Source organism: Xylocopa sonorina, chromosome 1, assembly GCF_050948175.1.
Source record: "Xylocopa sonorina isolate GNS202 chromosome 1, iyXylSono1_principal, whole genome shotgun sequence".
Lineage (NCBI taxonomy): Eukaryota > Metazoa > Arthropoda > Insecta > Hymenoptera > Apidae > Xylocopa > Xylocopa sonorina.
Genome location: NC_135193.1, coordinates 9,134,069 through 9,149,905, shown reverse-complemented (window position 1 = coordinate 9,149,905; position 15,837 = coordinate 9,134,069). Strand labels below are relative to the sequence as shown.

Below are 15,837 nucleotides of genomic sequence, written 5' to 3'. Positions count from 1 at the left end.
CTTGCTAATTGCGAGGCCGATCGGTTCGTATCGTTTACCTCGATTAGACGTTACAGAGAATCGGCAGAGGATCGATTGCGAATTAATCGTTCTAAGAAACGGAATTCCAAGGGGATCGCGGAATCACCCGACGTGTAATATCTTGCACGATCCGTGGATGGAATGTTGGCTGCGCTTCAATATTGAACAGGTGAATTGGCTGTCGATGAATTGGATGTTCATCGAAGCGCAAAATGCCGGAAATCGAAAGTACGTCAAGTGTTCGTGGCACGAGATACACCTTTCTCTCAACGACCATGCCTTGGAGAGACAAAGGAGGTATAGACGCCGCCATGTTGGAGAACGTATTACGTACACTCTCGATCGAGCCTATATTACGATACCCCAATCGACTGCGTTAATAAAATGTAACGAAAGAAGCTACGATATTATCCGTAAATCACACGGTTCGATCTTAATGGCAACGCGCAGTTCGTTGTCGATCGACGAATGTTTACCGATTCGGCTGGAAGTGTATTCGTGTACGAGAGTGTACACGTTCACGATAAAAATACGGCAGATGTGGATATCGCGAACGTGAACATCGCGATGGAGGAAAAGGACAATTTTCCTAACCGCTCTGATATTATGCGTTACAATCGTAAGCCTAGCTACAATCATCAACACGAGACTCATATCTAGACGATCCTATGAATGAAGCACGGATCCGCGGTAATACGGTGTATAACAGTCCGGCTTTTACGTAATCCATAAAGGATTGTAACATTTGCATTCTAATGATACTTTTTATTCATTCCCGGTGAAGTATGATCATAAATATTTATGCCACCAAGCTCCAGATGATACAATACCGTGTATCAATTTGTGATTTCGGATGCATTCGATTTTTTCCCAATCGTTGCATAATAATCATGCTACGATCTCCGCGAAGCTTATTAATGAACGTTCGAATAAACACAAAATAACGTACAGGATGCGCCAAAGTAATTAGATAAGTTTCGAGCAATCTTGTTTTATTCCTTAAATACAGACGAAACGTGCAGTTCGCCAAACTAGTTCGTATGCACGGTACACGTAAGAAACTGGTAGCAATTGCGAGAAAAGATTCGCTCAAAAAATTAATGGATCCGACAGGAAGGAATAACCGATTGCCGCAAAAAAGAATCCCATTATTTAAGTCCCATAAAGTTCGTTTAAATAGTGAGAACCGCGCGAGCTAATTCACGTGTTTTATTGACAAACGAGATCACGGATTCTCCCAGCAAGCGGTAGGTCAGATAATAGAAGTGTCGTCACTCGTGTTTATACTACAGGGGGATATCTCGTCGATCGAATAAAGCGGAAGGTCGCACGCATTAATTATCAACGAAACGGTAAGCACACCGGTTACAGGCGCGTGTGCGCGCGCGCGCTTGAATCTACTATGTCTGGAACGTGACAGGGATCGTGGACACGATAGAAAAATGACCATTCTAACGCGTGGCATTAATATTTTTAGCAACGGTGTGTATCATTAGAACGTTGCCAACGTACGGATAAGAGAGGGCAGACGTCCTTGGCGGACGGTTGTGTGTACTGTTAGAAAAGGCAGGAATAATGTTACTCCCATGTCCATAGGCAGAGCGCGTGATTGAAATGCAAATGAAGCTGCGACACGACCGATCGGGAGAAACCTGACGGCGGCTCTATTAGAAATCACTGGAGGGACGATCGATCGCGGAGCGACGAATCGTTGTCTGACCAGAGCTCGAATGTCCGACAGATCGGATCGATTGTACGATCCTATCACGCGTGGAGCACTCCTGTTCGATGGATCGATTCGTTGACGCGGTCATGGTACCACGAGAAATCGCGTAAATTACGGTACTCGTTATATTTCGGATATAAGGAAGCAGAGATAGGATCTCAGGTAAGTATGTTGCGTGCAAGTATGTAGCTTCGAACCTGACTGGATAGTCTCGAAAGAAAGGCAATCGCTTTAACTGCTGATCTGAACTTAGATAGGAACCGAAGGTGGTATGTGTTTTCGATATTTAATGACTTCTCTGTAGGAAACGGTAAATGAAACTATGATCTTAAAGGTAAAAAATGTTTCAACGATGAGAAGAATGGAGAAGATTGTAAGGGGTTTCAGTTCTACCAGTATTTATCTTTCAGTTATTGTCGTCTTAACGTTATCATTGTTGAGCTTCGATTAAGCGTTACTTGTTGGTTGTTTAAATCGAGAAGTAGTAATGAAAGCGAGAAAAAGATTCTTGTATTTTATGGTGAAATTTCTTATGTAATCAGAAATACCGTCCACTTTCTTCTTCTTCCTCCTACAGCACGTTTCGCGAGACAAACTTCTCCGGCACTTACATGTGCGAATAAATACAAATAAGGTGTTACAACCAAATAAATAAATGTATGTGTCGAGCAACGGTTGTATAATTACAAATAGAAATCGTTCCGTCAAAGATTTGTCTAACATACAAAAGTTTCCTGCCTGTACCTCCAAACTTCCAATCGTTACGTTCCATTCGAAGAAAAATGGAAAGGATATTTTCTAAACTTAATTCTCTTGTACATATTATACAGTGAAATTATTTATGTAACGAGTGATCGAACACATTCCACTTTTCTTTGTACTACCTTGATGATTTTTACATTTTATAACACCTTTTTATATAATTTCTTTCGTGTAAATATAATCGCAGTTGAACCGAGTTGAAAACCAACTGTGCCGATTAGAGAACTTATCGAAACGTAAAGATAAAGCCCGTATAAAAAAGTATGTTTGATTCCGCGTCGAGACGGCGAGATGCGACGCAACGCGGGCGTACCCTCGCGCGCGCACGCGGAGACTTCAACGCCGGCAACAGCCAGAAATTTATCGGATTTTAATAAGTACAAATTGCAGCGGGTGGTTGCGCAACTGCACGCCGTGCTTCGGTGCATCCCGACGTCGGATGTACGCTATTTTGTAATCATGAGCAGAGCAATGTTTATAGCGATTCTGAATGGACGAAGGGGTGGCGGGGAGGGGATATCTCGCGCGATACACGCTTATTAAGGTGAGTGTTTCGTAATACCTCCTGGAAAAAAACATTACTGTCTTCTTTTTTTTTTCTCGCTCGTTTTTTCTCTTCCGTTATGTGGGCGAGTTTTCCAGAAGCGACCCGCCGACCGGAAGCTTCGGAACGTTCGCGAATAACGTCGCATTGGACTCGATCGAGCAGAAAAATCGTGTCTTCGATCGAATTTTAGAATGTGAAATTCCGTTGGAAATGGACAAAGAATTGTTCATATTATTATGTAATAATTTAAGCGCCGCACTTTTAAATTATGGAAGAAAAAAATGTGGAATTCCTGTTAGTAAAACAAAACCACGGACATTAACGAAGAGGCGTGTATCTCGGAGCCGTGAAGCATTTTTTCGTTGACACCTGCCCGTGCAGAGGATATGTATAATTTATTTTGGCCCCGGGCAACCTGCAACAGGGAGTTCCCAAACGGATCATCGCGCCTCCATCATCCATCCGATTGAAACGCGAACTTTTTTTGCTCTTCTCTCGTGTCAGACCAATAGCGCAAAATGATTTCTCCGAACCATGAATATTCCTGCTTTCAATCACCTTCTATTATGCTCCCTTATGGTTCAAGATGAAAGGACGATTTTGCATTTGGATAACGTTACGTAGAAAGGCAACGGTTCACAAAAAATAAAAATTTCAGATACAATCATAATTGGACTTTACACACGTTTCGAGGTGTCTGCCTTTTCATTTTGCATAAATTACACACAAATAACAACCAGAAAACCGGATCGACTTGATCGAACTGAATAAAAAAAATTGTGAAGACAAAGTAAACGATGCATATTAATTCTTGCATCGACGTGCCAAGTATCGCAACCTTTGTGCTCTTAACATTATAACAGTTCAAAAATAATTAGAACAATTGAATTATAGATTCGAGTTTATCGCTATTGTTTCTAACCGCGTAAGGGGATTAATATAATCGTATGATTTTTTTTCTCCACGATTGTCGATTTTTCGTTCATGGGAATCCATGCAAGTGAAACGGTTTTGACGTTGATTTCTAGCGTAGCAACTTCGTTAACCTACATCCTAGTTAGAAACCCAATTCGTGACGTTTTCTCGGCAACTTTCTTAAACAATGGCTCGCGGAAGGTTTAATTTCATTCGCGGTGGCGTTTCGAAATTTTTCAAATCATAAAATGACCATCGCAACAATTGGTATACGTGTTGTCCGATAACTCTCCCTAATGGACGAAAATATTTGAAGCTCGTGTTCCGTCTGTTTTTATCTCACGAAATTTCCATAGCATTTGCATTGCACTAGATAAAATAAATTTTGTTATGACTTCGCGGTTTATCGCTGTTGTTGTATATACACTGGATGATTCACCTCATTACGAAATTATCGGAAATCTAACACTGATATCTGATCAAAGTTCTAGTTCCTTGAAACTCGTTTCGAAAGAAAAAAACGTTTCGCAGATAGTTCATGAAATTTTTATTAAACTTGCTCGGTTGTTGCTAAAAATATATAGATAGTATAGTTTCGCGTTTAAGTGCCATATATCGTGGATAGTATTATCGTAAAAAAGAACGACTCGTAACAGGCTCTACTTTGGATTTTCTAATTAACGTTAGCACTGAACAGAAACACTTTGCAACGATTCCTCGTCGGTAAGATACCGTGCTCCATTTGGACCGAGCGTGGTACATTGAACGAACGAAATGAAACGTTTAATTTCATTCAAGGCTGAGCATAAATTAATAATTACAGCTCAATGTCGTTATTGATCATGTATACGTACGACGTTGTTCAAATTCCGTGGGCAGACATTTGCGTTTGCGTCGATAGAAGAAAAAAAAAAAAAAATGAGAAGAATACTTTTATCCGCGAGCACACGTTCGAACGTTCGAATAAAAGAAAAAGTGCAACGTGATCGAAACTCACCGCTATCGGTATTTATACGTCTATCTGCGTATATTTCAATATTGATTCGACGTATATATCTGCGCGAGCAAACATTAAAAGTTAATTGGCGAAAGACGAATCTCGTTTCGCGTCCATTATTTTCAATGCACATCCCGAGTGGCGACATTGCCTCTTTCGAGGGTAAACTGATTAAAATCTGTTTCTTTTCGGCTAATTTTCATCGTACACGTCAGTGCTCCTCATGCGTCATACATTGCATACGATCGATTTTATCATTCCATTCGTTCCCTCCCTATTTACACTTTTCATTTTTTTATGCTTGTCCAAAGGCAAAGCAACCTTTGGGACAATCGCTCGTGAACTGTGACAACTTTTTTGTCAAATAGTCAGAGTTCGATAGCATTTCTTCTATGTTACACGGAGGTTGGTAACATTTTCCTTTCCTTTTAACCACATTAAACGGTCGTTCGCGTGTTAGTGATTTTCTGAATTAGAGCTACTTAAGATTGACTCACTAAATAAGGATAAATAGAGATTGGTAGGGCATAATGGAATTAAGTTCTTTGTTTAGCGTCTCATTGATGTTACGTCGACGTTACGCGATAGGCATGAAGTTCGTTGCCGTTTTAAAATTGACTACCCAATTTTCAGACCAACAGAGGCGTTAAAAATCACTGTTATCTCATAGTTTGCGAAGAGGACACTCGTACGTGGCACTTTGTACACAATTTTTTGGGAATGTAAACGAGCATTATGTGTGAACTCTTGCCGATTTCTATTCTTCGAATTTCTTAAAACACAAGGTTGTAAAATATTGAATCAACGAAATCTGGCATTTCATTTAACTAAATGAATAGTAGATAATATATAACAAATATTGCTAAATGGTTGACTGGCAATACTAGGTTGCATACGTTGTAACGCAGCAAAGTAAATTTTCCATCGTTTCTACGACCTGTTTTAACCGCGCACGTTGTACAGAAGATCGCGTAGGGCAGCAGGAAGACATTGATAATTCTGTTAACGAGTTGAAAATACAAATATATAATGACGTCCAATAACGGAAATGGAAAAATACGGAGTTTCACCGGTTGTTTCTGTAATCGTTCATCTCGAAGACGGGTCGATATTTGTTTGACTTTAAGTAATATCCAAGGTGTGCTAGCCTTTCAGGAGTCTCGAGTGTTTTCCCAATAATAAACGGAAGGCTATCTCACGTGTAAAATGATAAACATAATTTCGTGAGGCATGTTTGCAAGCGATGACTCATCGATATCAAATATTGACTTGTTGAAACGAAAACGACGCCGGAAACAGTTTTCTCGAGCATGATTCTACCCTTACGCGGCGTTCACCGACCAAGCTCACTTGTCGCAATTCGCGAAATTCTTCGATGCTTGAACACGGACATAAATCGCGAGGTGTGATGCATTTTGTCTCGCGTCGTCGTTGCACAGATCGAATAATTGATCATTTAGTAATCGTGAATATATAGGTAGATGTAATAGCCGAGCGATATAGTCTTTGAGAGACTTCATAAGAGACTTTGAAACATTCAATAAATTGACGCTCGTGTCGAAGCTTATATATAAAGCGGCTGATGGAAGTATTCAGATGCTTACATTTGCGGTTCTTAACTAGTGAAATATCGATTCTAAATTGAAGTGTTTGACACAATATGGTATCTACAGCAAGGGGACGTTGTCTAACACTTTTGAACGGGAGTGTATGCGCATTGAAATGTCCACGCAATGAGTCATCGATTCTGCTGTCCAATAAATCCTTAAATCGTAGCAACGCGAAAAGAATGCGAATACCACGCAACGGATAACCGGGCTTGTCGCGTTCGTAAACCGTGTGTCTGTTGACGTTGTCAACAACGGAGAACGGGGAGAGCAACTTTTCACCGTCGCTATCGTTTTCCAAGAAATTATCTCGTTTCGTATTCGCGTGCAGAACATTCGTATAATGCAATAAACGTGGTTATTACAAGTGGCACTCGGCATTTGTATCCAGTATTAATCACTGGTCGTAGCGGAGGTGAAAAATTAAAGGTCGACGGTGAATGGAAAGCCGGTTGGGTACCTTTTACATAGATAGACCGATCGGTGCATGCACAGGCTCGGCTGGTAAATGTACTCACCTCGAGAGCGGATCGACGAAAAGAGCGACGATGATTACGGCGACGATTACACAAGTCAGATAGATCGCAGAAATTTCGTAGATCTCCGTCTCCGGTGGACGCGTCAGGGTCTCGTGGGCTCCGTTACTCAGAACGCAGAAATCGGCGCCGCATTTACTGATTTTCTCCCAATTCGTGGTGCTGTTCTGGTTCCCGCTGCCGAACTCTCCGCCGCTCAGCACTTGGAATTTAAACAGATCGAACGACTTTTATTAATGAAGGCTGGTGTCGAATGGTGTTAACTAATCTGATCGAACGATAACTAAAATGGTAATCCAACATAACCGAAGTGTTACAGCTGGGTGGGGTTGGAATACTTCGAACGAGGTAAACGGAGTCGTACCTTTCGTATCGTGCAAAAAATATTAAGTATCTCGCTTTCGGTAACCTTGAATGAGGTTGAGCTTTATGATCCGACAACTACGTGCGTTGATAGCTGCTAATGTGTCTAATATTAAATTCCGCTTGCACCTGTACGGGCAAAGTATTCTGTTAAATCGTTTAACGCATTGATCGCGCGCATGATGGTATGGCGAATGGTAAATTTTGCAACTAACTAATACGTGAAAAAAATGCAAATGACGAAATACGGACATCTTACCAGAGCCGACATAAATCTCTCTCAACAATTTATCAAGATTACATTCAACTTTCCGGACAATCAAGTAATGTCTATGCAACTATTCATGCATCTGATTACGATCTATCAACTATCCGGCATTACGTACATTTGCCAAGGTATTCCAAACATTTCACAAGATATATGTGTTCCGATAATCTTGGAACGATAATGAGAACGAAGAAAACGAAAGAACAAAAATTGTTTCGTCGATCGAAACTTAAGTCGCTGGAGCTTATCCCTTTTCGTCGACGTTTCCACCAAGAAATTAGCTAGTTTTCCTCCTTTTGAGTGATCTCATTCCTGGAACGCCGCAGATATCGTGCTAAGCCGCGATTAATACGGCATCCAGTGCGAAACGTATCGACATTCTGGAATTTTCATTGGCCAATCGGCGTACTCGGTCATCGGACGGCGAACGACAGAAACTTTCACCGAAGCGTCGTTGATAATATCATAGTATGTTTACAATGTCCCCCACCATCGTTTCCGATTGTCCGCAAGTCCTACTTATTGGCTCATAACGTATTCATCTGTTACGTGTGTGCGAAACGCATGTACATGTAACGCGAAACGGCTGGAATGCCATTTTCTTACGCCCCGTGAAGTTCTGAAATATTTCAGAATTAGCACCGTTTAAGCGGTCCAGCGATTGCCACGGTTACTCGCGAGTGACGAACACAAGGGAGCCGGTGGCATTAATTTATGCACGATCGTAAGTATTTTCGTGGAAATTTATCTTTGCGGGAGAACGGGAGTCTGTTGTGGTATGCGCAAAAATATGCGGCCAGTGAAGCGTTTAGTGTGTTGGCAACTTGAGAAATGTATAATGAGAGGCTGGAAATATTTGTACGTCTTCATTAAAAGCACCCCGCGTTAATATATGACGGCCGTTGAGCAAGTAGTATTTTTTTTTATCAAGCACAGTGCACCGGAGGGCATAAATTAAATATAATTGAAGGAATGCATGCGGCGCGGTGTTTACGAAAAATTATGTACTGTCACTCGAACGAGTCATTGTCTTGGTTTTTATGAAGTTACCTATCGTTTACAAGTGTATTTATCGCGTTCCGATAATTGTGCTCGTACGCGCTCCGGCGTTTTGAAAAATACATTTCAGCGCATTGCTCGCGCTACAAACTAAACTCGTTCAATAGCTAACAACCGTTCTACACGCTCGTCACTCGAACCTACCCACGATCCCTAAATCACCTTTAGCAACGCAAATTCTTCGAACAGTCTCGGAGAAGTCGGAAGAAACTCGATGAAAACAGGTTCCAGCGAGGTGCACCTATAGTCCGTACAAAATCAATCGACCGCTCAAGGCCGTCGAGATACAATCCCCTCTCAGACCCATTCAACTCTTCTATCCCACCAGCAACCAGTGAACTTTCTGCAGTATCATTCGTGGCAACAAAAGTGACCCTGAATGACGAAACAATTTTAAATGAACCGCAGATGTCACAGAAGAGAGATGCAAGGACCAGAAGAAAGCAGAATCGTTCTGGTCCGTTCGAAACGAATGCCCTGCGTAAGGGTAGGTTGAACGTCGCGCGTGCAAAGCTATCGCGGGCATGGTAAACGGAAGTGCTGTTCCTCACTGGGGAGGAAGCGCCGATCGAACGGTTTGAATCATAGAAAACGGTTAAATCGTGGCTGTATCAGGGAATGCGTACGAGGTGGTACGGAAACCGACTATCACGGGTTTATACCGGATAAATCTTGTTTCTTCCCGCGTGCGACGCGTTCTCCATCGCCGTTACTCTATCACGGTTCTCTTTCTCTGCAAGTCTCTTGCCAGTGTTGTCAGTCAGTCCCACTTGAAACCTGAGTGTGTTCACGGAGAACGTTGGTACATAGGAGCCACGGGAGTTGTGTTGATCTCGCCAACCGATCGACCAGCCAGCGAACCAACCAGCCAGCCAGCCAGTCAGGGAAAGGACCGAATGTTTGGTCCGACTGTCTGACCATGCACGCGTTATTACTGCTATGCACGCCATGTATATCGCAACTGTGCGTTGTTCGCTAAGGAAGTCTGATCTCACGAGCATTTCGCACCTCCTCGATGGAACAATATGATCAAGTTATACGATGAGCAGCGAAAGTATTTGAATATCTGCAGATATCTGAAATATTATATGATGATAAGTCGAGTTGTTTGAAACCGTTCATGTAACAGATATGTAAAAGAAATATGATGTTTTTAATAGGAAGAGAAATCACGATCGTATTCGTGTGAAGCTAGAAAATGTTTCCAAGAACCGTAGAATATTTACAGCACGCTTATTATAAACATACATCGTGAGAGAACCACACGGAATATGATTATAGAACAGGCCGTTTCGAGAGAGAGAGAGAGAGAGGCAGAATAATCACCAAATTTATGACGGGCAGAAAAGATGATATTGACACCGTTCCACGCGACCTCGGGGACCTTCTCTAGGAATAGTCCGGCATAGGTGTCCTGGATAGCTGAGATCTTTGGATGAACGATCTCCTGGAATAGGATCCGGCATTTGCATTTTAAATGTTTTTTTGAAAGGGACTATCGGGTATGTGTTTCGAGGAGATTAATTTACGACGTCGATGAAAATAAATAGGCAAAAGGAAATGATAATTAAAGCCGTCTTTTTTTACGGTACGAGAATCGTGTAGGATGGAACGATCGTTGGCGAAGATTTTCAGTCAAACGAAGTTCGTGCGTATTCGATGAGAAAGACTCTGTTTAACCTAACGGTACAGTTAATTAGAGCCGATTTATAGTATTGGTGGGTAGGTGTTTAGTCTACGGCGGAATGTTTCTTGCTGGATCTTTCATGTCGTTGCTTCGGCCAATTTATGTACCTTGACACGTTTTAACAATTCGACTACCTTATATGCGTCCCTGAGGAGGTTTACCGGCAAGACGGAAAAGCAAAGGTCGTTCACTTACCCAGCGAAGAGATGAGGTTTCCCCAGAGTTCAGCGGTCTGCCAGGCAAGGAAAAAGAACCCGAAGAACCTGACGACGATGGCGTCCACCGGTTGATCGGTCAGTTTCGCGTAGACGCCACCGACCTGCGTAAGGTAGGTGGCCTTCGCCGCCCACATAGGTGCGGCGCCCAAACCGAGCAGCACGCCGGCCGGCACCAGGGTGTAAAATTTCGGATAGAACTGGGAACCGATGTATGGCGCGTAGCACAGCATCGACACGCATAATGTCCATTTCACGGTGAGCCTCTTGATAACGAAGGTGGGCACGAAGATGCATGAGAGCACCAGGGCAGCGTAAATCGCTGAGAGGGACACGGTCCCTAAACCGTCACTGGCGTTTATAGACGACTGCAGGTTCGCCGTCCCTTGGAACGCGGTGAACTGCACCATGAACGCTATCGACACGGTGCTAATGTTCTTTAGGATACGCCATTTCTCGCCGCGGGAGAGCTTGAACTTTCTCGACTGGGTGTCATCGTCCGTGGACGACAATTGCGGCGGCTTGTGGGGCTCCGGAGGTATACCGTCGGTACCATCGTCCTTGTAGCTCTCGTTCCTGTAGCCGACACCGCTCACGGTCACCGTGTACACAGGCTCCTCGCCGCCGCCGCCACCTCCGCCATCACCGCCGCCACCGCCCCCGACACTTCTGGTTCCGTCGTGTTGTGAGGCTACCATTCTATACGCTTGCTACCTGCAACATTACCGGTTAATCGATTATTAAAATACTTGCATAGTTATCAACCTCGCTAATATATGTACAAATGGAGAGCGATAGGGGTGGGATTACGTTCTTATGTTGTGTTAGTTATTTCGTATGTAATGCGTATGTTACGTTATGATGCATTAACGTCATATACAACCATCGAGAACTTTCATCTCTGCTGCCAAAAGGTTTGACCACTTTCACCTAATATAAATGAGGTTCACTTTCCACCGAGAAAAATTCCTTTCCTTTTCTACGGGAGCGATAAAGTATCCCCACGGGCTGCCATTGGACCGCGTAAAACTCGAAATCCCACGATTTACCGGCAGATATATTTCAACCGGGGAGAACCGTGGAAAAGCACCGCGCCAAAAGGAGACACGGTATTTTCGTTCCGAGTATATTATCGGGCTGATAGTTATGGACAGTGGCGCGCGCGCGTGTAACAGCGCGTATCTCTCTAAAAGCGATTTATAACGGTGCGTTCATTGGTATGAAGAAGCCCGCGAAGACCTCGTCACGAATCGTGCAGTTTAAAGGGTGTCCTTTCTTTTTTTACCTTTTCTCCCCCTCGCCTTTTCTTTCCTTTTCTCATTTGGAAAGGCCTTATTGAAGCGTTCGCGAAGCACGTTCCAGTTGCGCTTGTAAATTCGTTTGTCGTCGATGTAATCGATGGGAATGCGTGACCGGCCGCACAATGCTGTGACACGTGTCGTATGGCGTGCATCGCAATTAAGCGGCGCTCGCAATACCTTCACCTCGTTCGCTAACTCTTTCTGCCCCGTGTGCCCCCACCCCCATCCGAATCTTGATTTCATTGGCAGCGTTTCTCAAAATACTTTCTTCCGTGCCCATTTAGCAGACCGTGTGCGGCGTTTAAACGTTCCTCGTTTACCACGAGATGGTGGAAACGTCCAGAACCGGCCAATTTCACTCGAACGCGGAATGCTCGCTCATTCTCGACGACCGGCTACATCACTGGACGAGGTTCCGATAGCTTTTCTGTACAGGACATCCTTGTGACCCGTGAGTATTGGGTCCGAAGTGTTGACACGATGAATTTGAATCGAGAGTGAAACGGTACTGGAACAGGTAACATCGCCCGAATTTGCTTCAATTTAAATGCGCTCTAGCCAGGTTGGCAAAGAATGAATGGAATTGCTTACTTTGGTTACTGAAATGTTGCAAGAGACCGCTCGCGCGTCTTCATTTAACAATCCCACGCAAAAAGCTGTGTAATAGTATGCAAAAGGCGTATTTTAAACCGATCGGAACGTGATAATCACGCGCGGGAACAATACAGAAGAATAAACCTTGGTTTCATTGCAATCGTTCGTCAAGATCACAGCAACGTTCGCAGAAGACTACCTATTATTGCGAACGCAATAGCGAACGATAAAAGGAGAAAAACTCGACCGGGTTTTGCAAAAACTTGCATTTCTTTCCATCTGCCGATGAAAAACGCGGGATTCGCGTTCCTTTTCTTCACCCGCGTTCTTTCCTTTCCCCGTTTCATTTAACAAAAGGCAGAGCCGCGTAAAAGCAACGCGAAAAGACATAACTAATCTTTCTGTTGCATAACAAGAATACCGTCGTACCATGCGAACGCGCGATACGAGAATTCTTCGTTTCGTCCTTCGAGGAAACATGTTCCGAAGAGAAAACACGTGCGAATTGATTTCTGTTTAAAACGAGCGACTTTTGTGCGATGGATTTTGCCGAATCGAACTGTTTCCGATGAACCGTTGAAATACTCGGAAAAATTTTCCTTTTCCTGAAAATAAGCTTCACGAAAGACTCGATTACACTGGATCGTTGCCATTTACGTCTGAGAAGAATAGCGATCCATACATCGTCCTTTCAAAACAGTTGTCTAGAAAATCGAAACACTTGATTAGAGAGATAAATAGAATATTATCTTCTAAGCAGCATCGGGCGTAAAAGGGTTAAACTTGTTTTACCGTTTAGTTCGTCATTAAGATTAGGATCGCAGAGATTGTTTTAATCACACGTGACACGTGTGCCTTGCGATACACTATCAAATTCTGACGCTTCTACGAAACTTTTGTACCGCCGTATATATTACATAACTTTAATTGGACAAAAAGTGATTCTTCTGAATACCAGTAGTGGCAGTCTACTGTTCGATAAACATTCATGAAAAGTAATTCACGTGTCTGAATACTTTTGATTTCCACGGTGTACTACCATGCACCGCGGTTCTGTAATTTTCGTATCGGACGCGAAAACGGCGCCACGTGGTGTTTGCACAGCAGACCGAGGATTGCTGCTGCTCGTCGAAAAATCGGCAGCTTCGGTATGCGTAATTAAGCGTCGCGGTCGTACGTGTGGTAAATATGCGTAACTGAATTCCCACTTTTATATAGGTAGCACAGAAACACGGTTTGCATGACCCTGACTTACTTGAACACGATTCGGCCACCAAAGTGTTATACCCACGAGAACAGAATACCCACCCTAACCAGTTCCGACTGGCCTTCAACTCTGCTTTAACCGCGCGTATCTTGTTGTACCATTTTTCTTCTTCTTGCAAACAAATAGACGTGAACACGCGCGAACCCATTCCTCGTTCCCAACTCCGCACGCGTACCCCCGGTTCTCGCTATCGGTCGGATAATTTCGTAACCTTATTGACGAACATGTGTTTCGACACTTTTTATTTTTTGGCATTTACATTTTCTCGACGCGCAAAAACCATTTTATTGCCACCAGAAACAGAAATATACCGACGATACCAATAAATACCTGACAGTTTCTTAGAATCTATTTTTTGCCAAACAACAAGCCAGACCCCGATGTTTACGGTTATCTCGACGGCCTTCTGTTTCATTAGAAGTAGGGAATTAAAGAAAGTTAGATTTTATTTCACTTTCAATCGTCTATCATGCAGAGATCAAGCGGATAGAGGGAGGAGAGGAAAACAGATATTTGAAGAGAAAATTTGCATAAAACGTTCAAACTAATCGGCGTCCTTTTCGACCAATCGGATTGAGAAAACAGAAGTTATTCCCCGGCGTTAATCAGCAGTTTGCGCATCGAGTTTTAATACCTCGACTGGCAAGCATCTTTTTAATCCGGGAAACAGTATAAAAATTCCGTTTAATAGCATTCTCAGAAGTCAGTAGTTGAGAAAAAGATGAAAAAAAAGCTAATCTTTATTCGTATCTTAATTTTTCATCGTTAACCGACTAAGTAGCCAACTAATGCTAATGATGCTCGTAAAACAATCTTCTACTGGTTTCGATTGCATTACGCATGAACGGGATGCAACAAAGTGTTATCAACTTCTAACGCATAAACAATCCTACGTAGAAAGAAGCGTGCGTGGACTTGTAACTCTTTCGACTTGCTAACTTCGTGCCACCACGAGGTCAAGGTTCGATAAATGGCTTGGCTACCATTCAAAATTTTCCCGCTTTTCTACCAGCGGCTTCGGCTTCTGAATTTTCTCATTTCCTTATCTTCCTACGTTTTTCTCGCCGGTTCGCTCAAAACGAACATATTACCTGTCTTACATCATTTCAGATGATGTCAGACACGTCGAAATATTGTTTCTTGAATGCGAATTATTCTATCGATCATATTACTGTCAATTTGACTAATTTTATGGAAATGAGTAAACCGTTTAGAAAATTGTACGGCAATTTTTTCTCGTAATTGTTGTTTTGCACTAAAATATTTGCGCAATGGTGTAATGTCTGTTTTGGGTATTTTAAATGTCTGACTACTCGTCTCAATAATGCGAATACGCTAAACGCATGTACCCTATCAATTTTAATTGGCTAATTAAAGTAAAAGTGTTACCAATTTTTAACGTCACTTGTAATCATTGCGTGTGTCTTGTTTTCCAGACAACAAAATAATTAAACGTACGACAAATGCCATATTATATACCTATAACCGTTTTTATCGTTTCTTACATAAAATTTCCTAGTTCGATTTTTATTTCGAACGTGGCATATTTAAATGTAATCGACTAACCGCGAATACTAGTAGAATAGAGACAGAAGTACGAGTAAAAAAGTGAAAGTAACAGGCGGTTGACAACGCGAAAAGAAAGGGAAAAATACCCTGACGGCATATTAATTCGTTGAAAAGAAAAAGCATCGGGGGTAGTCGGGAGGGAGAAAAATGGCCTACTAGAAAACGAATCAAGATCTGTTCGATGGAAGTAGTAATTATTCTAACATTTCGTACTTTCGGTTACCTTGTCCCAAGCTCGTAATCTTTCTTCTACGAAGGCCATAACGTTTTTCTCACAATTTCTATCAGATCTCATAGAAAATAAAGAGAGAAAGAGAAAGAGAGAGGGACAAGGTTCACCTTGATTTTTAAACATAGTAACACACTTCGTTTTCGATCGAGTGGATTGTTGTTAATCAACGCG

General features: G+C 42.5%; 1 protein-coding gene across 1 annotated transcript in view; it reads right to left on the bottom strand.

Annotated features, from left to right (window-relative positions):
- The window catches only part of LOC143433378 (UNC93-like protein), a 32,380-nt gene that overhangs the window by 9,912 nt on the left and 6,631 nt on the right, over nucleotides 1-15,837 (bottom strand). Inside the window, exons 2-3 of the mRNA XM_076910730.1 lie at nucleotides 10,684-11,417; nucleotides 7,094-7,313 (exon numbers count right to left, since the gene is read on the bottom strand). Of these exons, the coding sequence (XP_076766845.1) occupies nucleotides 7,094-7,313; nucleotides 10,684-11,401 (938 nt within the window). The 5' untranslated portion in view covers nucleotides 11,402-11,417. The remainder of the gene's footprint in view (nucleotides 1-7,093; nucleotides 7,314-10,683; nucleotides 11,418-15,837) is intronic.